General features: G+C 37.0%; 1 protein-coding gene across 2 annotated transcripts in view; it reads left to right on the plus strand.

Annotated features, from left to right (window-relative positions):
• Window positions 1–23,878, plus strand: part of FERRY3 (FERRY endosomal RAB5 effector complex subunit 3) — a 66,102-nt gene that overhangs the window by 20,512 nt on the left and 21,712 nt on the right. For both annotated transcript variants that reach the window (XM_037064702.1, XM_037064703.1), the window contains 4 exons: window positions 7,876–7,982; window positions 8,342–8,539; window positions 9,838–9,966; window positions 20,258–20,332. In XM_037064702.1, coding sequence (XP_036920597.1) covers window positions 7,876–7,982; window positions 8,342–8,539; window positions 9,838–9,966; window positions 20,258–20,332 — 509 coding nt within the window. The remainder of the gene's footprint in view (window positions 1–7,875; window positions 7,983–8,341; window positions 8,540–9,837; window positions 9,967–20,257; window positions 20,333–23,878) is intronic.

The following is a 23,878-nucleotide window of genomic DNA, read 5'->3' on the forward strand; positions in this document are numbered from 1 at the left end:
ATACTGGCAATGGGTTTGTTATATATGGCCTTTATTATGTTGAGGTATGTTCCCTCTATTGCCACTATGCTCAGACCTTTTATCATAAGTGGATGCTAGATTTTATCAAATGTTTTTCTGCATATATTGATATAATCATATGTTTTTATCCTTCATTTTGTTTATGTGGTGAATCACATTTATTGATATACAAATGTTGCATCCTTGCATTCCCAAAATAAATCCCACTTGATCATTGTATATGATGTTTTTGATGCTTTAGTGTATTCAGTTGCTAATATTTTGTTGAGGATTTTAGCTGTGTTCATTAGAGATACTGGCATAATTTCCTTTTCTTTTTTTTGTACTGTCTTTATTTGGTTTTAGAATTAGTATAGTGCTGGCTTCATAAAATGAGCTGAAAGCCTTCCTTCCTTTTGAAGTTTTTGGAATAGTTTGAGAAAAAGAGGTGGTAGTTCTTCTGGGAATGTTTGATAAAATTCACCTGTGAAGCCATCCAGTCCAGGGCTTTATTTTGTTGGGAGTTTTTTTATTACTGCTTAATCTGTCTATTCAGATTCTCTGATTCTTCCTGATTCAGTTTTTGATGACCATATGTTCCTAAGAATTTATCCATTTTGTTGATATTGTCCAATTTGTCGGCGTGTAGTTGTTCATAGCATTTTCTTACAATTTGTTGTATTTCTTTGGTATCAGTTGTTACTTTTCTTCTTTCATTTATGATTTTATTTATTTGGGTCCTCTTTTTTCTCGATGAGTGTGTTTAAAAGTTTATCAGTCTTGTTTATCTTTTCAAAGAACTGGCTTTTGGTTTCATTGATCTTTTGTATTGTTTTTTAGACTCTATTTATTTCTGATTTGATCTTTATTATTTCTTTTCTACTCACTTTCAACTTTGTTCTTTTTCAAGCTTCTTTTCTTTTTCAGGCTTCTTTAAGTCTAAAATTAGGTTGTTTATTTGAGATTTTTCTTGTTTCTTGATATAGTCCTGTACTGCTGCTATGAGGTTTCCAGTTCGGATTGCTTTTGCTGTGTCTGATAAATTTTGCATTCTTGTGTATTCATTTTCATTTGTTTCAAGGTGTCTTTTGATTTCTGCCTTATCTCTTAGTTGTCCCATTCATTGTTTTATAATATGTTATTTAGTCTTCGTGTCTTAATGTGTTTTTCAGTTTTTTTCTTGTGATTGATTTCTAGTGTCAACCATCATGGTCAGAGAAGATGCTTGGTATGATCTAGGTCTTCTTAAATTTATTGAGGCTTCCTTTGTGTCTTAACATGTGGTCTAGCCTAGAAAATGTTTCATGTGCACTTGAAAACAATGTATATTGTGCTGTTTTGGCATAAAATGCTCTGAAAATATCCAATCCATCTGCTCTAATGTGTCATTTAAGGCTGCCATTCACTTGTTGATTTTTTTTTCTGGACCATCTATCTATCGATGTCAATGGGGTGTTAAAATCCCCTACTATGACTATTACTGTCAGTCTCTCTCTTTATATACATCAGGATTTGCTTTACATATTTAGATACTCCTGTGTTGGGTATATAAGTGTTATATCCTCTTGTTAGATTGCACCCTTTATCGTTCTGTTGTATCCTCCTTTGTCTCTCACATTAGCCTTTGTTTTAAAGTCTATTTTGTCAGATACAAGTATTGCTACTGCTACTTCAGCTGTTTTTTTCCATTTCTGTTTTCATGAAATATCTTTTTCCATACCTTTACCTTTTATCTGTATGTATCTTTTGTTCTGTGGTGGATCTCTTGTAGACAGCATATATGTGGGTCTTGTTTTTTTATCTGTTCAGCTACCCTGTGTCTTTTGATTGGCGCAGGTAAGCCATTTGCATTTAAAGTGATTAGTAATAGTTACATATTTATTGCCATTTTATTCTTTTAACTATGTTCCTCTGTTCTACCACCTTGTCCTTGTCCTTCTTCTTAAAGCAGGCTCTTTAACACTTTTTGTAGTACTGGGTTGGTGTTTACAAACTCCTTGGACTTTTTCACATCTGGGAAGGTCTTTATTTCTCCTTCAATTTTAAATGATAGCCTTGCTGAGTAAAGTAGTTTTTGTTGTAGGTCTCTGCTTTTCATCGCTTTGAATATGTCATGCCAGTCCCTCTGGCCTGAAATGTTTCTGTTGAATAATCAGCTGACAGTCTTTCAGGAGTTCCATTGTAGGTAACTGTCTTTCTCTTGCAGCTTTTAAGAGTCTCTCTTTGTCTTTAACCTTTTGTATTTTAATTATCATGTGTCTTGGTGTGGGCTTACTTGGGTCCATCTTGTTTGGGACTCTGCACTTCCTGCACTTTTGTGTCTTTTTCTTTCACAAGATTAGGGAAATTTTCTTTTATTATTTCTTCAAATAGTTTCTCAATCCCTGCTCTTTCTCTCCTCTCCTTCTGGTACCACTACGATGCAGATATTGTTATACTTTATGTTGTCCAAATGTTCCTTAACTAGCCTCATTTTTTAAAATTCTTTTTTCTTTTTGTTGCTCTCACAGGGTGCTATTTTCCTACCTTGTTTTCCCAATCACTTCATCCAAACTCCTGTTTATTCCTTCCAGTGTATTTTTCATTTCAGATATTATATTCTTCTTTTCTGATTGGTCCTTTCTTATGGTTTCTGTGTCCTTTTTCATGCTGTGGAGCATCCTTATAACCATTGCTTTGAACTCTATATCTGATAAATTTCTGGCCTCTATCATTTAGCTCTTTTTCTGGAGATTTCTTCTGTTCTTTCATTTGGGGTCTTCCATTTCGTTGTTTTCCTGTTTTGACCGCCTCTTCATGTTTGTTTCTATGTATTAGATAGATCTGCTCTGACTCCCAGTCTTTGTGGGGTGACCTTATATAGTAGTTTCCTGTTGGGTCCAATAGTGCAATCTCTTTTATCACCTGAACTGGGTGCTGCCAGATGTCTCTTGTGTGGTTTATGTGAGCCCTCCTATTGTAATTGAATCTTTATTGCTTTTGGCCTATTCATGCATGGAATCAACCCTTAGGCTGGCTGTGAGGCTCAACCCCAACCATGGCATGCAACCTGCTATGCAGGTGCTTGCCACACCAAGTGGAGTTTGCCTCAGCAGGGTTTGGTGCCTGCTGAGATCTCCCTCTGGTTATGCTGCTTATGAAGCTTATTTTACCCTGCTCTGATATTGTCTGAAGCCGGCCACTGGGTGTGTTGGTTCTGGGCCTCTTGGGAGGGACTCTGGTGCAGATCAATGTAAGACACCGCCTGTGACTGGCCCTCTGCAACCTGTTTGAAACTTCAAGCGATCCACAGTCGTGGCTGCCTCTGCTGGACCTGGGTGCCTGTGGGAAAGACCAAGCTGTGTGCCAAGGCCAGCTTTTACCAGCACTGGGCCCCGGGACAGTTAGCAAAAGTCCCATGGCACCCTGGTAAGATCTGCTTTCTCCTGCCTGTACCTGCTGGTGTCCTATTAGGCTCAGTCACTGGAAGAGTCTCTGGCTGTACTCCTCAGCTGGCGTAAGCTCCAGGGAGTGAGGAAAGAGGGAATCCAGAGAGGAGCTAATCCTTCCCCTCAGGCTAATGCCACACGTAGGGAGGGGAGTGCTCCCCCCGAAAAAGATGGCATCTGTGGTATGGGAAAATGGCTGAGCACAGGGATCTTGGTGGCTGTCCTTTCAGCTCCCTCCTCATATCTACAAACCCCAGACTCTCCTCATGTGACTGTAGTTGGTTCTACCCTCCTTCCGCCAGAGCCTGGGGTGAATGGCTGCAAATGAAGTTTTGTGCATTAGCTTTTTAGTAGGGTTCCTGTGTCTCTAGCAGATTCCCCTCTCTCCCTGGTGGACAGATGGTATGTGGACACCTCTTTCCGACTCTGGTGCTCTGGACTAGGGAGCCCAGCTTGGGGTTTAGACACACCTATAGCTGAGAGTGAACCTCTGCAGCTGAGATACCCTCGGAACCTCAGCCACCTCCCATAGGAGCAGGGCCAGCCCTTTTTGTATCTCTGCCCTTTTTACCAGTCTTGTTGCGGATTTTTCTGTAAATTCTTGGCTATAAGATTTCTCTTTGTCTAGTCTTCCATTGGTTATTCAGCTTGCTTTTTTTAAAAAAAGTAAGGTCTATCAGAGGAGAAATTACATAAAGTAAAATTCACCTGTTTTAGGTTTATATTTTGATCGGTTTTGACACATGAAACCATCACAGCAATCAAGATGTAGTATTTCTCTTTTTCACCTTTCTTTTTCCTTTTGTACTTTTGTAATTAATCTTTTCTCCTTGCCCCCCTCCTGGCAATCTGATCTGATTTCTGTCCCTGTAGTTTTGAATGGAATCAAACTCTGTGTAGCAGTTTGTATCTTTCTTCCTTCACTTAGCATAATGCTTTTGAGACGCATTCACGTTGTTCCATCTGTGAGTGGTTCTTTCTTTCTTTCTTTTTTTTTCCATGAGCCCGTTTGTGCTTTGTTGACCCTGCGATGCTCAGGCCTGTGCCCGTACTTCCATAGTGGGCACAGCTGGTCCTTCCACAGCTGCGTCTTGGTCTTAAGTCCTCTCCATGCTTGTTGGGCCAGTGCACAGGGCCTGTGCTTCCTTGGGCAGCAGATCCAGGGTCTTGTACTTCCTGCCCTTGTAAAATTTTCTGAGATTTTCTTTCTGAGTCTGGTGAATGTTGGTGAGAACATGGGCAATAGATTTGTGAATAACTCATACCTTAGAAAACTTGGACGCTGCTCCTTCTGTCACTTTAGCAATGCAGAGCTGGGACAGTTCCACCTTCAGGTCACCTAGCTGTTTGAGTAGCTCCTTCTCCTGCCGCCAAGGTCTTGAGCCTGAATTTTGGCAGCGTTTGAATGAGCCACTGCTGCCTGCTTGGAGAGAAACAGTTCTTTCCTTTTTATTGCTCAGTAGTAGTATGGTAGTCTTTGTTTATTCATTCACTGAGTACTGGACATTTGCCATATTTCTAGATTTTGGCAATGCTGTATACATTTGTATACAGTTCTTTGTATATACATGTGTTTTTATTTCTCCTATATAAATTCCTAGTAGTGAGATTGCTGGATCACATGGTAATGTGTGTTTAACTTTATAAGCAACTGCCAGACTATTTTCTTCCATTCCCACCACCAGTGTATGAAGGTTCCAGATGTTCCACCTCTTTGTCAGCACTCGGCAGAGATATTTAGTCATTCTGGCAGATTTTGAAGTGGTATCTTATTGTGATTTTACTTTGCATTTCCTTGATGGCTAATAATGTTGAACATTTTTTTCATATGCCGATCTTTCATCTATGTCTCTTTTTTGTTTTTTTATTATTGACTTGTGAAAGTTCTTTATATATTCTGAATATAAGTTCATCATCAGATAAGTGTTCTATGAATATTTTCTTTCACCCTTTAGCTTGTGTTTTTATTTTCTTAATAGTATCTTTTTGAGGAGCAAAGTTTTCCATTTTAATATAGTACAGTTTATAAATTCTTAAATGGTTTCTATTGTAACTAAGATATCTTTGCCTAATCCAAGATTACAAAGACTTTCTTCTGGAAGTTTTGTACTTTAAGTTATACATATAAGTCATGATGGATATCATATATAAATACTAATAAATAAATTATTTGCTATAAAATAAATTAGAATAAATATATCTGTGTATGTTGGTTTGTACTTTTTTGTTATAATATCTTCATTTGGTTTTTATATTGGGGGAACAGTGGCCTCATAATATGAGTTGTTGGTCTGCTGATGAGCCTGTCAAAGGAGTTGGTATCTGTTGCCATTGATCTGATACTATGTTTTATTTCTACTACTTTCATTTGCTTTCTCTCTTTGCTTGAATTCCTTATCTGCCTTTGTGTGTTGTTTTACACTAGATCTTTTAACATTTTATTTATACTTATTTGAAAATCTCTTTTAGTCCCAAAATCTGGGTCATCTCTGTTACAATGACTTTTTTGTTTGCTTGTCTGCCTTTTGGGGTCTCTCTCTCTCTCTCTCTCTGAATTTTGTATGTATTAGAAAAGAGACCAAGGTAAATAATATTTATATCCAAAATGAACAGGCCATTAATATGAAGTCCATGCAAATCTAGTTGGCAGTCGAGCTGAGTTTGGTTCTTGTTCCCTCAGGACATCACTAGCTTTATTTTCTATAGTAGTAAGCTACCACCACTTTGCGTTTAGAGTGGGGCTTTGGGTTTTAGAGGGTTTTTCTCCATCATTCTGCTCCATCCTCAGCTTAGGGTAGTCTGTGCAGGCCTTGGTCTCCTCTGTGCAGTTGCTTGATCCCCCAGCAATGGACTGTTGTTTGTTACTTGGTGCTAGGCTTAGAATTGGGGGTGGGAGACAGGTCTCTGTTGTCTTTATCCAGCTTCAGTCTTGGGCATGCCTTGTGTACTGGGGCCTTGGGCTTAGAACAGTCTCAGCATTTCTACCTGAGCCACCAAGGTGGTGCTCTTGTCTCCTGACCTGCCCCCATTGTTTTCTTAGAAGCACCTAGTAGAATCCAATGAAGAGTTTGAAAATGTATGCAAACTCCCCTTGTGCTTGGGATACATAGCTGTTACAAATTTACACACTAGCCTATACTTGACTTTTAGGAATTTGTTAAAATTTTAGCTTATTTCCTCTTACTTGCATTACAGCAACACATTTCTACCATGCTCTACCAAAAATGAAATCGTCCTGTTTCTCCTTGGAGGGTGTGTCACACTTTAGAATTTAGTTACTTGATTGTATTGTTATCTCAAGTATCTGATGGGCTCCAGAAAAGTTACAATTTTTTATGCAGGGTCCAGCAATAGTAACACCATTGAGTGTAATTGATAGGATATGTGAATGTCTTGCACAAGGTGGACAGCAATTTCAGTATGTCACCTAAAATGTCACATGGTGTGCTTGAGTCTGATATTGTTAATTACATGCTTATGATTTTGTAATAAAAGATTTTTATGTAATAAAAAAGGGGCATTATTTGTGCTGGACCCTGTATTTGGCTTTTTTTTTATTAGAGTGGGAACAACCTTCTTTTGTGACTTTTTGTGTCCTAAGATGATATTTTATTAATATAAATTTATGTTTAGGTTTGTATTTCCCATATACTAATGAAGTCAGTGAGACTAATGAGACTGCTTGGATTAACTCCAAAATATAGTCAGGGAAATAGATGACTATCATAGGCTTATATTATTTTCAGTGTGCTATGAAATTTGAATTGAACAGTTGTACATTTGTAGTGCCTCCATGGAAACCTTTTCAGGAAATCTAAGAGCAAACTAGAGCAAAAAGAGAAGTAATTTTAATGGAAGGAAAATGTTGTTGGGGGTAGAGGGGAATAAAACAGGAAATGGTAAAAAAAAAAGAGAGAGAGAGAGAGAATGTGAATACATTCAAATGAACTTCATGTTTTTCTGTTATTTCTTATTTGATGTGTTAAGTTTTAATTTTAATATCTATCACTTTGCCTATTTTCTAGTTTGGTTGCCTACAGCCAACCCTAATAAGGGTATATTTGTATATACTCTTATTATATAAGGGTATGATTTGTATATTTTTAAATATGTTATTACAAGTAATGTTAGTCACTTCTTTTAATCATTCTCTTAGGCTATTAAGAAATACTAAATTATAGTATATGAATTGATATTATAGTGACTGAAATGAATGACATTAACTAATACATAGAAAATGTATTACTAACTGAGGAAATGAAAGAAGAAGTGCAAATTTTAGAACCTCTTGGTACTTATTATCTTGTCATTATAGATTAAGGGTAAGTTTAGGAATACGTTAACTGCTACTTTCAGCTGTTAGTCTTGTGTCATTTCATTAGAAAGCTGTCTTTAAGAAAAGTTGTTGGTAAACATGCCTAAAAATCAATAATTTTGTTAATTTCAGTGAGGAAATTAAAGTTCAACCAAGTCAGTTCAGAGAATCAGTAGAAGCAAATGGGAGGATTTATGAGGAACAGAGAAAGTTAGAAGAAAGTTTTACCATTCACCTAGGTAAGTGTATTAATTTTTTGTAGTCCTAATTTATTGTAACTTGAAAAACCTTTTACGATGTAAGAAAAATTCTTAACATATGAGTAAAACATACCTATGTTATTTATAATTATGAAGTATATCCTGTTCTATGAAAGCCTATAGATCATTGGCTATAAGTTTTCTATTTTAGCTTATATGTTATTTTTTGCAAATAGAAAGATGAAATATTAATCGTTATTAAAATGGGAAACCACGAGGCCCATTTTTAATTATTTGTAGCACAGATATTTATGAATTCTTGTCATAGAGAGTTGTATCCTGTTATACTGGAGTTTGCAGCTAAATATCTTTTGGGGATTATTGCTTATACCCCCCAGGAGCTCAGTTGAAGACCATGCATAATTTGAGATTGCTGAGAGCAGATATGCTTGATTTCTGTAAGCACAAAAGAAATCATCGAAATGGTGTGAAACTCCATCGACTCCAGACAGCTCTCTCTCTTTATTCCACATCTCTCTGTGGCCTGGTTTTGTTAGTAGATAATCGAATCAATTCATACAGTGGTATTAAAAGAGGTAAGTTAAGATTATATGTATTTACTTCATTAAATACCATTTTTACAAAAAAAAGAAATTATGGAAAATTTGAAAAAAAATTTTTAGTCACCCCAGTGTTCAAGTAGACTAAACAATAACACACCCAGCAACAGCTATTTTAGATTTGTTTTATACTTTAGAATGGGTAGGGTGCTTCACAATATCTGATTTTTCTTCTTACAGTGCCTTTGTTTCAAGGTATTAAAAAAGAATAATCAGCCCTGGCTGCTATAGCTAGTGGAGTGAGTGCAGGCTGCAAACAAAAGGGTCGCCGGTTCGGTTCCCAGTCAGGGCACATGCTTGGGTTGCCGGCCATGTCCCTGGTGGGGTGTGCATGAGAGGCAACCACACATTGATGTTTCTCTCCCTCTCTTTTTGTCTCCCTTCCCCTTTCTCTAAAAATAAATAAATAAAGTCTTTTTTTAAAACAGAATAATCAAGATATAAATGTAGTTTTAGATATAGAAACAGATCCTGGCTCAGTGAATTTTAATTCCTCCATCTATCTCCTATTTTTGTTTTTTAAATAACCTATTTCTTTTTTTTTTTAATATTTTATTTGTTTATTTATCTTTAGAGGGGAAGGAGAGAGGGAGAGAAACATCAATGTATGGTTGCCTTTTGTGCATCCCCTGCTGGTAGTTAGCCTGCAAAGAACCGGCCTGCAACCCAGGCATGTGCCCTGACTGGGAATCGAACTGCGATCGCCTGGTTCACAGGCCCGCGCTCAATCCACTGAGCTACGCCAGCCAGGGCTAAATAACCTATTTCTTAAATGTGCTAGGTAAAAGTCATTCCTTCCTTCATACTGCAACTCACTTTTTATGATTATTTTAAAAATTCTAAATATGTAAGATATTTTAAAATGAGTAACTTTTTAAAAGAAGCTTGATTAGAGCTTATTTGGTAACATAAATATAAGGACCTTATTATATTTTGGTAGTTTTTTTGTTTTTCTTTATTTTTATCATTGACACTTTTAAGCACTCTTTCAGACTAGATTATGATCAGAGTATCTATGATTTAAAGAAGGCTTGGGATTATGTTAAAGTTTCCTTGTCTATTAAGAGTTTACTCTTTTAAATGACTGAGAGATTGTTTCTGATCAAAACAAAAGTGCTGTACTTGAACTTCGTAAGACATAATCATTGGAAAGACAAGTATAAGGAATACTTGTAAATTTTATATTTTATTATGCCATATCTCCTTGTCTATAAGTAAATACTAAATATTTGATAGTTCACCTTTAAAGTTTGTAAATGTTTTGGGTTCCTTAGATTTTGCCACAGTTTGTCAAGAATGCACGGACTTCCATTTTCCCCGAATTGAAGAACAGTTGGAAGTTGTCCAGCAGGTGGTACTTTATGCTAGAACCCAGCGTAGGAGTAAGTTGAAAGAATCACATGGTCAGTAAAACCCAATTTTTTAAAATTTCACTTTCAGTATTTTCTGTCCCTATACACTTTAATAGCATGTGGACCATCCCTGAAATACAGAAAATTGTATTGGTGGAGAAGTGGAAGAAAGAAATGAAGAACAAAATTCAAGATCCTTAGGAGCTTAGATTCTGTTCTTAATTCTCTTTTTTGCATGATTTTTTTCAAGATCCTTAGCAACAACCTTTTTTAAATTTCAGTTCTGTAGTTACATTTGAAATAGGCACTTATTGGAAAGCTGCTTGTCTTTCAACCTAAGTTCTGTATCTAAATTGAATGTAATTATCACTGCAGATGGCATTGAAGTCATAGAGTAAATAGTAGCACAAAATACATACTTTTTATAGCTTTCACCCACTTAGGTAGCATGATGTCAATAACAAGAATTGTTTTCAGTTCTTCTTTTAAAAAATTGCTATATCCAGAACTATGTCCTGCTTTTTCTCTATCTTTTTACAATATGATCATTCTTTCTAACTATTTAGGAAATTTACTGGAAAATGATTTTAAAGCTATGGAAAAAGTTCATAGTGTCTCTCTTCAGAAGATTTCTGTGTATACAAAGAGACTTAAGAGAAGACATAGGTAAAAGAAAAAACTGACTCAAATTACAGAGTAATTCTGCTTTTTGTCATTGAATAATTTATCTTGGACATCATTTCATATCAGTACATAAAAAGTATCCTCATACCTTTTTAATGGTGTATAGTAGTCTATTGCAGGATATCTCATTATTAATCATTTCCATGTGGATAGACATTTAGTCTGTTCCAAAGTCATTGCTATTGTAAGTAATAATGCATGAGTAACCTTGCATGTATATCATTGCACATACGACTATGTCTATAGGATAGGTTGCCTAAGAGAAATTCCTGGATTAAAGGGAACATACATTTATAATTTTGATAGTGTTAGCAATCACTCTCTGAAGTTGCTCTACCATTTTATATTCTCACTATAGGCAACTGTGGCTTTGCTGTGACAGTATGTGTTATATATGGCAGAGCCAGGCTGAGTACTAGGAAATCAATATGAAGTCATATACTAACAGAGGATCATTCAGAAAATTTTAAGAGGTCCTCTTATTCATCTACCATCTTTTCCTCCATCTCAGTCAGACTAGCAGTGATGTGATCAGTAACATTTTAATATTATTCTTAGTGGTGACTAAAATGTGAAGATTGAGATCATGACTGGTGTGGGAGAAGGAGGATTCTAAGTATATTTGTGAAGGGTAGAAAGTGTGCAGTAAGTGACAGGAAGTTTTTAAACCACATACAGTTAAGGCAGTGTGTGTACATCATGGTATTATTTTGTTCTTGTTCAAGCAGCTATTTTGTGGTTTAAGTGAGTCAGTGAAACAAGTAGGTTTGTAAAAGACAACTTCCTTAAAGGAACCAGCATGTTGTTACAGAAGAGTTTTGTGAAAGTACTTCCTCCATCTTTTCCTTTTCTGTGCGTGCTCACGTATTTGTTCTACACATTTATATCTTGATACACAACTACTTGTTTATTCTAAGACATGCCATTGTTTTCTTTACTGTGTTTATGTTAGCATCTTTATATTCCTACTAAATCAATTTGGTTTTTGTGTATATTTTATATACATTTTTTAAAAGCGAAAAGTAGCCATTTTCATAGTACTACAAGGGGTTACCATTAAAACATGGAAAGGGAAATGGGCTGTGAACTGTCTCTTTTTTTTAATTTAAATTTTATTTTATTATCATTTTTTAAAGATTTTTTCATTTAATTATTGTTCAAGTACAGTTTTCTGTCTTATACTTCCATCCCAGCCCACCGCCCCCCACCCCGTGCTCCTCACCTCCCTCCCATTTCCCCCCACCTTAGTTTTTGTCCATGTGTCCTTTATACTTCTTCCTATGAATCTTTCCCCTTTTCCCCTGAAATTCTCTCCCCTCTCCCTTCTCCCCTCTGGTCCCTGTCAGCCTGTCCTTTATACTAGTTCCTGTGAATCCTTCCCTTCTTCCCCTGAAATTCTCTCCCCTCTGGTTCCTAACAGCCTGTTCTGTATTTCAGTGTTTTTGGCCATATTTTGCTTACTTGTTTGTTTTGTTGTTTAGGTTCCTGTTAAAGGTGAGATCATATGGTATTTGTCTTTTACCACCTGGCTTATTTCACTCAGCATGATGCTTTCCAGTTCCATCCATGCTGTTGCAAAGGGTAGGAGCTCCGTCTTTCTTTCTGCTGCATAGAATTCCATTGTGTAAATGTACCATACTTTTTGGATCCATTCATTTACTAGTGGGCACCTAGGTTGCTTCCAACTCTTGGCTATTGTAAATTGTGCTGCTATAAACATGGTATGCATAGGTTCTTTTGGATTGCTGTTTCAGGGTTCTTTGAATATACTCCTAACAGTAGAATTGCTGGGTCAAAAGTCATACTCATTGTTGTTTGTTGCTTTGTTTATGATGGCCACTCTGACTGGTGTAAAGTTGTATCTCATTGTGGTTTTAATTTGCATCTCTCTGATAGCTAGTGATATCGAGCATCTTTTCATGTGTCTCTGGATCCTCTGTATGTCCTCCTTGGAGAAGTGTCTGTTCAAGTTCTTTGCCCATTTTTTAATTGGGTTGCTCGTCTTCTTTGAGTGGAGTCATGTAAGTTCTTTGTATATTTTGGAGATTAAACCTTTGTCTGGGGTATCATTGGCAAGTATGTTTTCCCAAACAGTTTATTCTCTTTTTATCTTAATACTGTTTTCTTTAGCCATGCAGAAGCTTTTAATTTTGATGAGATCCCATTTGTTTATTCTTTCCTTTATGTCCCTTGCCCTAGGGGACATATCAGTAAAAATATTGCTGCATGAAATATCTGAAATTTTCCTGCCAGTGTTCTCCTCTAGGATTTTAATGGTGTCACAGCTTATATTTAAGTCTTTTATCCACCTTGAATTTCTTTTTGTGTATGGTGTGAGTTGGTGCTCAAGTTTCATTTGTTTGTACGTAGCTGTCCAGTTCTCCCAACACCATTTGTTGAAGAGGCTATTTTTACTCCATTTTATGTTACTGCTTCCTATGTCCAATACTAATTGCCTGTAGAGACTTGGGTTTATTTCAGGGCTCTCTGTCCTGTTCCATTGGTCTATGTGCCTGTTTTTATGCCAGTACCAGGCTGGTTTGATTACAGTGTCCTTGTAATATAGTTTAGTATCAGGTATTATGATCCCTCCTACTTTGTTCTTCTTTCTCAAAATTGCAGCTGCTATTTGGGGTCTTTTATGGTTCCATATAACTTTTTGAAGTGTTTGTTCTATGTCTGTGAAATATGCCATTGGTACTTTCATAGGTATTGCATTGAATCTGTAAATTGCTTTGGTTAGTATGGACATTTTGATAATGTTAATTATTCCAATCCATGAACATTGTATATGTTTCCATTTGTTTGTGTCTTCCTCGATTTCTTTCTTCAGTGTTCTGTAGTTTTCTATATACAGGTCTTTTACCTCCTTAGTTAGGTTTATTCGTAGATATTTTATTTTTGTTTTTGTTATATCGAATGGGATTTTTTCTTGATTTCAGCTTCTGCTGTTTCATTGTTAGTATACAAAAATACCTTTGATTTCTGGATATTGACTTTGTATCCCGCTGTTTTGCCAAATTCATTTATTAGGTCGAACAGTTTTTGGGTAGAGTATAGGATTTTCCATGTACACTATCATGTCATCCGCAAACAATGACAGTTTTGTTTCCTCCTTTCCAATTTGGATGCCTTTTATTTCCTTTTCTTGTCTGATTGCTGTGGCTGGAACTTCCAATACTGTATTGAATAGAAGTGGTGAAAGTGGACAACCTTGTCTTGTTTCTGATCTTAGAGGAAAGAATTTTAGTTTTTGCCCATTGAGTATGATGTTGGCTCTAGGTCTTTCATATATGGCCTTTATTATTTTGAGAAATGCTCCCTCTCTTCCCACTTTGCTGAGTGTTTTTATCATGAATGGGTGTTGTACCTTATCAAAAGCTTTTTCCGCATCTATTGATATCATCATGTGATTTTTGTCTTTGCTTTTGTTTATATGATATATTACATTTACTAATTTGCGAATATTGAACCACTCTTGCATCCCTGGGATGAATCTCACTTGGTCATGCTGTATGATCTTTTTAATGTCCTGTTGGATGCGATTCACCAACATTTTGTTGAGGATTTTAGCGTCTATGTTCATCAGCGATATTGGCCTGAAGTTTTCTTTCTTTGTTGTGGTTTTATCTGGCTTTGGAATTAGGGTGATGCTGGCTTCACAAAAAGAGTTTGGGAGTCTTCCATCATTTTGGATTTTTTGAAATAGTCTGTGAAGGATAGGAGTTAGCTCTTCCTTAAATGCTTTGTAGAATTCTCCTGTGAAACCGTCTGGTCCAGGGCTTTTGTGTGACAGTTTTTTGATTACTGCTTCAATTTCATCTGCTGTTATTGGTCTGTTCAGGCTTTCTGCTGCTTCTTCATTGAGTTTCCGAAGATTATATTTTTCTAGAAATTTGTCCATTTCACCTAGGCTTTCAGATTTCTTGGCATACAGTTCTTCATAGTAATTTCTTACAATTCCTTCTATTTCTGTGGTGTCAGTTGTAATCTCTCCTCTTTCATTTCTGATTGTGTTTATTTGGGTCCCCTCTCTTCTTTTCCTGATGAACCTACTTAATGGCTTGTCGATTTTGTTTATCTTTTCAAAAAACCAGCTCCTGGATTCATTGATCCTTAGAATTGTGCTTTTAGTCTCTATGTCATTTAATTCTGCTCTGATCTTGGTTATTTCCTTCCTTCTACTTGCTCTGGGCTGTCTTTGTTGTTGTTCCTCGAGTTCTTGCAGACTTCAGGTTAGGTTGTTTGTTTGAAATGTTTCTATTTTCTTTAGGTAAGCCTGTATTGCTATGAACTTCCCTCTCAGGACTGCCTTTGCTGTGTCCCATAAGTTTGGGTTGTTGTGAGTTCATTTTCGTGTGTTTCCAGAAACTTTTTTATTTCTTCCCTAATTTCATTCTTGACCCATTCGTTGTTTAATAGCATAACATTCAGTCTCCATGATTTTGGGTGTTTGGGGTTTTTTCCTTTTGGGTTGGTTTCCAATTTTAGTCCCTTTTGGTCGGAGAAAATGCTTGGTATAATTTAAATTTTCTTGAATTTGTTGAGGCTCGTTTTGTGTCCTCTCAGGTGGTCTGTCTTTGAAAATGTTCCATGTGCATTTGAAAAGAATGTGTATTTAGCTTCTTTGGGATGAAGGGTTCTGTATATATCAGTTAATTCCATTTCATCTAGGGTGTTGTTTAATGCCACAATATCTTTGTTGATATTTTGTTTGGAAGATCTGTCCATTTTTGACAGTGGGGTGCTAAAATCCCCTACTATAATTGTGTTGCTGTCAGTATCTTTCTTGCAGTCCTCTAAGATTTTCTTTATATATTTGGGTGCTTCTGTGTTGGATGCATATATATTTATGATGTTAATGTCTTCCTGGTGGATTCTTTTCTTGAGTATTATGAAGTGACCTTCTGGGTCTCCCTTTATGGCCCTTTTTTTTTAAGTCTATTTTGTCTGATACTGAATTGCTACCCTGGTTTTTTTTCTTGTCCATTTGCTTGGAGAATTTCTTTCTAGCCCTTCACTTTTAGTCTATGATGGTCTTTTGTCCTGAAGTGGGTCTCCTGTAGGCAGCATATGTGTAGGTCTTGCTTTCTTATTCATTCAGCTATTCTTTGTCTTTTGATTGGAGCATTTTATCCATTTAGGTTTACAGTTATTATTGATAGGTACTTATTCATTGTCATTTTTGTACCTGTGTTTTTTCCTGTGTCTCTCTTTTCCTTCCTTTCCCGAAAGCAGTCCTTTTTAGTATTTCTTGTAGAGCTGGTTTGGTGGAGGCATATTCTTTTAGACTTCTTTTATCTTAGAAGCTCTTTATTTGGCCTTCTATCTTGATTGAGAGTCTTGCTGGGTAAAGTACCTTGGTTGTAGGCCTCTGGTTCTCATTTCTTAGAATATTTCTCGCCATTCTCTTCTTGCTTAGAGCGTTTTCATTGAGAAGTCAGTAGCTAACCTTATTGGGGCTTCCTTGTATGTTACTTCCTTTTTTCCCTTGCTGCCTTTAAGATTCTCTCTTTGTCTTGGAATTTTGCCATTTTAATGATGATGTGTCTTGAATTGGGCCTCTTGGGTTCCTCTTGATTGGGACTCTCTGATTCCTGGATTTGTGTGATTTTTTTCTCTCATCAAATTAGGGAAGCTTTCCATCATTACTTTTTCAAATAGGTTTCCTATCCCTTGTTCTTCTTCTTCTCCTTCTGGTATCCCTATTATTCAGGTATTATTACGTTTCATATTGTCTTGCATTTCTCTTAATCCCTCTCCATTCTTTCTTAGCCTATTTTCCTTTTCTTGCTCTTTCTGATAGTTTTTTTCTACCTTGTCCTCCAACTCACTGATATGATCTTCTGCCTCATCGATCCTGCTTTTGATTCCTTTTACTGTGTCCTTCAGTTCAGAAATTGTATTCTTCACTTCCTCTTGTCCCTTGCTGATAGTTTCTATTTCCTTTTTCATGTTGATATAGTTTGCAGTGAGTTCATTGTAGCTCCCCTGTAATTTTGGTAGCTCATTTTGAGCTCTTTGAATTTCCTGATAACCAGTGCTTTGAATTCAGTATCTGATAGTTGACTTGTCTCTATTTCATCTAACATTCTTTCTGAGCCTTCCACCTTTTCTTTCATTTGGGGATTGTTTTTTTGTCTTCCTATTGTTTGTGAGACTCTTCTTGTTTGCCTCAGCTTCTTTAATTGATCTGTTCTGACTCCCTGGGTTTATGGTGTGAACTTCTGTGGTGGAATGCCTGTGAAATTCAGTGGTGCAGTCTCCTTCGGTTATCCTGGTGTTCTCCACTTCCACCTACTCCTTTGTGTGTGTGTGTGTGTGTGTGATCAGTTGAAAAGGGAGGCAAAATGGTTTATGACAGCAGAAGAGTATTTTATGATAGTTACAGTCACAGCTGGTAGAAAAGAGATAGAAGATCTTTAGGCTATATATAGTGTTAACTGTAATCTTCAACTCAACTTGCCACTTTTAAGAAATTATGAACAAAAGATAAGTCTCTTGTTGGGGAGGGAAGGCTTGTGAGTTGGATCTAGAAAGCAGTGAAGTTGCAGGTGGTCAGATTTTGAGGTAAAGTGAGAGTAAAGAATAGTAAATAGGTGCAGTGTGTGAGCAAGTAGAGTTAATCACTACAGTAATAAAATTCAGGACCTGTAAAGTGGGCTAAGATCCAGGAAGTATTTACAGTTGTATAGAACGACCATCATTTACAATTATATTAGAGCAACAATCATATGACAGACTCTATGTGATCTGTCTGAATGGGGGTATAGAACTTTGGGTAGTGTGCTAAAGGAAAACAAGTGGCATGAAGTATAGAAAGTTAGCAATACACTGGGGGAATCCTGTCAAATAATACAATATATCCAGCCAAGACTAAGAAGCCTATACAGAAAGAGGAGGAATACAAAGATACTATTAAAATATAAAAGAAGTAAGAATAGTGAAAGGAAATATTATAAATATGCAGCAACTTGTGGCTTCTCTGCTATAGCAAAGTGCAATTTGTCTCTCTGTACTGTTGGGATGCCCCCTCTTTGGGTTCCACTCTGGTCTTTTCGGGGTTTCCAGTTGTTTGTGTCCCTAATGGGTAAGAGAAAACAAAGCAACAAACAAACAAAAAAAGCAGGAGAAGGGAGGAAAAAGTGATAAGTTAGGAAAGAAAGGAAGAAGGACTAAAACAGGAAAAAATAAAGGAGAGGAAAAAAGTATTGAAAGATAAAACAATAATAAAATTAAAAAGATGTTACTAACAAAAAAAAACACCCCCTCCAAAAAAATCCCTTGTTGGTTTCAAACTGTCCAAACCGGTTTTTCTGGTTGCAGCAGGCTGTGAGTCAATTGCTGTGGTCTTTCTGAGAGTGCTCTCCCAAGAGCGAGCCTCTCCCCGGCACTCCATGAAGGGGATCTAGGTTCTCTTCAGAGCACCTTCCCAGGGGTCCTCTCTGTGGGCTGGGGTGCAAGCACCCGCAGGCCCGCCAGGCTGCCTGGGTCCTGCAGGATCTGGCACGGTCCTTCCCAGTCCTGTGGCGGAACTCAAGTGCTTCCACCCCTTCTCTGGATCGCTGCCATGTTGGGTGGGAATCAAGCTAAGCTGCCATCTCAGGAGAACATCTTAGTCCACTTTCCAAAAGAAACTTCTCCAGAAAGCCTGCCTCTCAGCCCGGCTCAATCCCCAGCCAGACTGGTCACGACAGTGCGCCTCTCAATTCTCCCAGGTTGGTGACCACAGAGTCCGCAGTTGAACATGGCCCTTTGACCTTGTTACCCTCGCTGTAAACTCAAGCAGACAGGTCTCTGCCCCGTGTTGCCCAGCCTTGCTTAGACAGGGAGAGAGCGAGCTGATGACCCAGCTCTCTCCCAAGGACCCTGCAGCAGGCCCAAGGCTCCCAAAGAGTCTGCAATAGACCCGCTGGGTGCCGGCTCCCGAAGAGTTTGTGGCAGACGCCCCTGGCCGCAGACCCGGGCCTCTTTACCCCAACCACGGTGGCAGCACCAAGGCTGCTAGGCGCTGGCCGAAGGTACTGGCCACCACGGCCGCTGCTCTTGTCTTTACTCAGGTCCCCGAGACCCCACTGACCTGCCACTGTCTGGCCCTTCAGCATCTGTCACAATCTCTGGTCTCTTGTTTTCATAAATGCTGGGGAGCCGTAGGTTGATTACATTGTTCCTCAGTAGGTCTACCAGGATTTTCTCCCATGTGTACAGGAACTGGAATCCACTAGGTCCTACTCCATTGCCATCTTCCTCATCCTCACCATTTCTATATATGCATTTCAGCCCTCAGATTCCTTAAGGAGTTTCTAAAGCTCTCACAGCTGTGCCAACACTTTCACTCCTGCGAAGCACGTTTCATTTGCTGCCCGTTTAGCGGCACAACTTGGCCCCTGTCAGGAGAATGCGGCCCCTGTCAGGAGCACTCGCCACCTCCTTTCCGATGAGCTGCTGCATTCACGAGGGAGTTGTTCATAACCCATGTGAATGAAATTACAGTCCTTATTTGTTGTTTTTTGTTTTCTGTGCCATGGACAGATGTTTATTCAGAGCCTATCAATTACATGGCTCTGTGTGAGAAATACCACGTTAAGTGTGGGTGCTGGCCACAAAACCTGTCCTTCCTTCTGTCTATGAGATATGTGCATTAACAAAAGGTGCAGTGTTACAACTCAGTTCATCAGAGTGGCCCTTTGATAAAAATATTGTTACTTTTATTCAGAACTTTCTTGAAACTGTAACATTCCCTTTGTATTTGCAGTTTACTCATTTGAAGTTCTGACTCTTTTCAAGTGATTTTCTGATGTTGAAGTCCATTCCAAGTAGTTTTGTATTAGAAAAAATATACAGTTTCTTAAAAAGAGTTACTTTGAATGCTAATATTAAGTCTGTATTTTTTGAGTTCTGATAGCACTATTATAAAATTTGTATGTATCTTCTATTAAAACTATGTATGTAAAATAATTAGTATTCAACAGCAGTATGTGGTCAATTGTGATGTATCTCATTTTTACCAACATTTATGCTTTTAAGTAATATCATGCTTTCTACAAAGAATAACTATTGACTATTTGGGGAAAATATCCTCCATTTGAAACAGTTTTACCTATCTATTTGAAATAAATTGTATATAATGTCAAATAGGAAGTAACAAAGTAATTCCTGGTGATACTAACCATTTGTTTATAGATCTGAACAAGTTATATCGAAAAGAGTGACTCATCCTAAAAATAAATATGGCCACATGACAATTATCTAATGAACTTATTTTATGTGTTGTTAACTTGATGCCTTGAAACTCCTAGATGAAAAATAGGGTATTGGCAAGTCTAATGTGGTTAAGATACTAGAATTTGTAATCTGTCTATGTAGTTTCAAGACCTGGTTCTATCACTTACCTGTGCATTCTTGGATAAGTTAATTAACCTGTTTAAGCTTCTGTTTCCTCATATGTAAATGAAGAAGTAAAAGTACCTCATAAGATTGTGGTTTTAGGCATTTTGTAAGAATTAAATGAGGCCATGCATGTTAAAGCATCCATCACAATGCCTGTCACCTAGAGATTCTTAGTTAACGTTTGTTGGTATGATTGCTTGAGAAGTAGTAGCAGTGATATGTTGTCATATGTTGTGTGTTCTTTCATGTTGCATTATCTTATACATAGATTCTGGGAGCCAAAATGGAGAAAGTGATGATAAGACTAAAAATGCTGATAGGAACTATTTAAATATTTTACCTGGTAAGTATTATTTTAAATTGCAATTTTCTTATAATCATATGCATTGAAATCAGATTTGAAGCATAAGTTCTTATGGTGTAGTTTATAAAAGTTTGTCAGAACAACATTGTGTCTATATAATAAAGTTTCACAAAAGTTCTGCTATTTAAATGTTATACTAGGACTGACTTTTCTAGATTCATAAAAGAAAACCTGATCAAGCAATTACATACGCTTTATTGTTATTTGCTATTTCACATTTCCTCTTTTATACATATCTTTGTTTCTTAAATAAACCAATAAGTAATTTTTACACTGAAATGTAAACAGTGGTATGTGGGGATGTAAACAGTTGAACTTGTAGAAAGAACATAGGTCATCTGATTTAGAATCTTATTTTCATTTCCCCATCATTTTTTTTTACTTTTTATTTCTTTAATTTCCTTATTATTCTTGAATATGTAGTATATAAACTGGAAGTGCAGTCTTTTTGTACTCTCCCAGACTGAGCTCACTCTGATGATCCTTAGTCAAGCTTGGGTGACAAGGTGTACCTGACAAAGGAGGCCTATTGATTTACTTTGTAAGTAACGTCTTTTAAACTAAATGGTAAATTTTGCAGCTTCATAAATTACCAAGACTTTTTTCCTTAACATTTCCTTTCCTATATTTTCTACATGTAGGTCACATCCTTTTAATCTAAGGAAATAGCATAACTATTTCTGGTATTATCTTGTCAGTCCCTGTCAGTAAACTTGTGGTCATCAGCTTCCGAATTTCCTTCCACCTTCAGATATCCTACCTTAGTGCATAATGTTAGAGGCAGGATTGCCTCACCACATGCTGTTTCCTTCACTTTGTGGAACAGGAAACTGTCTTCTCCATCTAAAAATACCTTCATTGAAGCAGGATTCATTGTATTTCTGTTCATAGATCTATAATTTAAATCATCCATGTTTTGTGGCTTTCTTAAAATATGACAATCTTATTATCTATTCTGGAAGTACTGATGTCTTTTTTTTTTAAACTTAACTCCTTAATGCTAGATTTATTTCCTTCCTTATTCCTTTTTGGAAAAAATCTTTAGGTTAGTATCTTGTTATCACTACCAAATCAGGAAGGTATGTCATATGTCTGCATTAAACAAAGGAATATTAAACTATTCAGTTAGATATGCTGGTAACATCTGGATTTCCATTTATTTAAAGGATGCCTACATAGCTAGGAAGTAGACAGGAGAGAGAAAGTATCCAAATCACAAATGCTGTAAAATTTTAAATTGCAAAGAAAAACAGTTTTAGTTCTATAATTTTTTACCTATAATTTTGCTTTATTGGTATCTAAGTATTTACAGTATATATCAGATAATTTTCACAACTACTTTGTAAGGAAAGCAGTCAGGCATTATTTTTTCATTTCTTACACAAAGTACAAAGAATCTGTAAGTTGAATTGATTTATCCAAGATCACTTATCCAGTAAGTGCTAGAGACCAGATCTTCTTAACACCCAATCTAGTCCTTCTTTCTACTGTATGGTATTACTTTGATTACTACTGCCAGCTCCGTGACCCCCATTTCCCTAGTGGGTAAAATGAGGCCACGAGACAGGTCATCTCAGGTCGGTGAAGCTGTGCAGTTTGGGGATCAGCGGCACCTAACTTGTTCACTAAGTCGTCTGCCTCACTACTAGACCATAGCCTGTGTTTAATACTATGACTTCCATCACCTAAATTATCAGTAGTCGGGCACAGAGGAATATTCTCTCAGAGGGAATTTACTAGATTTCTGGTAAGCTGTCTCTTTCTTGTGTTGCCTTCCAAGAAATTGTAATCAAATTGTCCATATATTTCATCGATTTTTAAAACTTTTTATTTGACTAGTTTATTTTGATACTTATGTCAGTGCCCTTCTTCCGTTTATTTTTCTGTTGAACTAATTTTCTATCTTAGGAAAAAAAACCTTTTCCTGAGTCCTATCAGCAGCATCCAGGGGTATAGCTTATGTACACTGGTAACTAGAAATGGTTAAACATTTTGCTAAAGTACATTAAGTACTTTTAGCTATGTTATATGTTTATAAGTAAATATAAGTAAAATCCACCCTGGCTGGTGTAGCTCAGTGGATTGAGTGCAGGCCTGTGAACCAAAGGATTACTGGTTCAATTCCTAGTCAGGGTACAGGCCTGGGTTGTGGGCTAGGTCCCCAGTAGGGGGTGTGAAAAGCACCCACACATTGATGTCTTTCTCCTTCTCTTTCTCCTTCCTTTCCCCTCTCTCTAAAAATAAATAAAATCTTTTTAAAAAAGTAACTAATAAAATCTAAGATAGTGACTTTGAAGCCGAGGTAAGAAGATTTTATAAGGGCAGGCATTAGTGATAGAAAAGTGTATCTTAGAAGAGAAGAAGCTTTCCTAGAAGGACATATCAGAATTTCCAGGGAACAATGTGATTTTTAAAAACATATTCTTTATATGTTTTCTGTTTTATTTATTTATATTGACAGAAACTGCAGAATATAAAAGCTGGTGTAGCTACCGTGGCTATGTAGACAATGGAAAAATGGTTGTAGGAAGCGTGGATTTTAAGGTCCAATAACAATTGCTCCAACATTCAATCTAAAATATTTGTTCATTTATTCAACAAATATTTATTGATCATATTCAATGAACAAAGTACTGTTCTATGTGCTAGAGATAGAATATTAGACAAGATAGACAAAATGCCTATAGTTATAGAGTGTAAACAATGGTTTCTTTAAAATAATCTCACAAACAGTAAAAGAATTTCAGTGCTAAGAATAAAATAGAACAATGTGAAATAGAATAAGTGAGGGGTGAGAGAGTCATCCAGCAGCTGGGACAGTCAGGAAGACCTCTCTGAGAATGTGACCTTTTGATCCGAGACATGATTAATGAAAAGTCAGCCGTACGAGAATCTTGAGGCAGCCTTTTATGAAGCAGCCTTGAATTGAGAACGAGCTCTGTGTGTTTGCAGAACTGAACAAAGGCCATTGTGACTGGACAGGAAGAGGGAGGTTGAGGATGTCAAACAGATAGGCAATTTTCAGATCACACAGGCCTTGCAGACCGCAGTAGAGTTTGGATTTTTTTCTGAATGTGGTGTGTGCATGTTGGATGATTTTAAGGGAGTGATATTATTTGATTTATGTATAAGTCATTTTTCTTGCAATGTGGAAATGGTTTGTAGGTGGGCAGGAATGGGAGCAGAGAGATTCATTAAGAGGCTATTGCAAAAAACTATGTGAGAGACAATGGTAGCATGAACTAGGGTGATAGCAACAAAAATGGAGCTCTCAGATTTGAGATATTTGTTGGAGATATTACTGAAAATATTTGCTGGTGAATTGGTTGGATTGGGGATTGGGAAGAATCATTGAGAGAGAAAATAGCGAAGGGCAACTGCTATCTTCTTGTCCTGAGCAAATAACTGGATAGAAATTGGATCCATAAATTGAGATGGAGAAGAGCAGATTTAGGGCGTGGGGATGACAGGTAATCAAGCAGCCTGTTTTTACATTAAGTAAAAAGTAAACTCATTAAGTTTGTG

The sequence above is a fragment of the Sturnira hondurensis genome, unplaced genomic scaffold (genome assembly GCF_014824575.4).
Source record: "Sturnira hondurensis isolate 20B ecotype Veracruz unplaced genomic scaffold, ASM1482457v3 Scaffold0015509, whole genome shotgun sequence".
NCBI classification, from domain to species: domain Eukaryota; kingdom Metazoa; phylum Chordata; class Mammalia; order Chiroptera; family Phyllostomidae; genus Sturnira; species Sturnira hondurensis.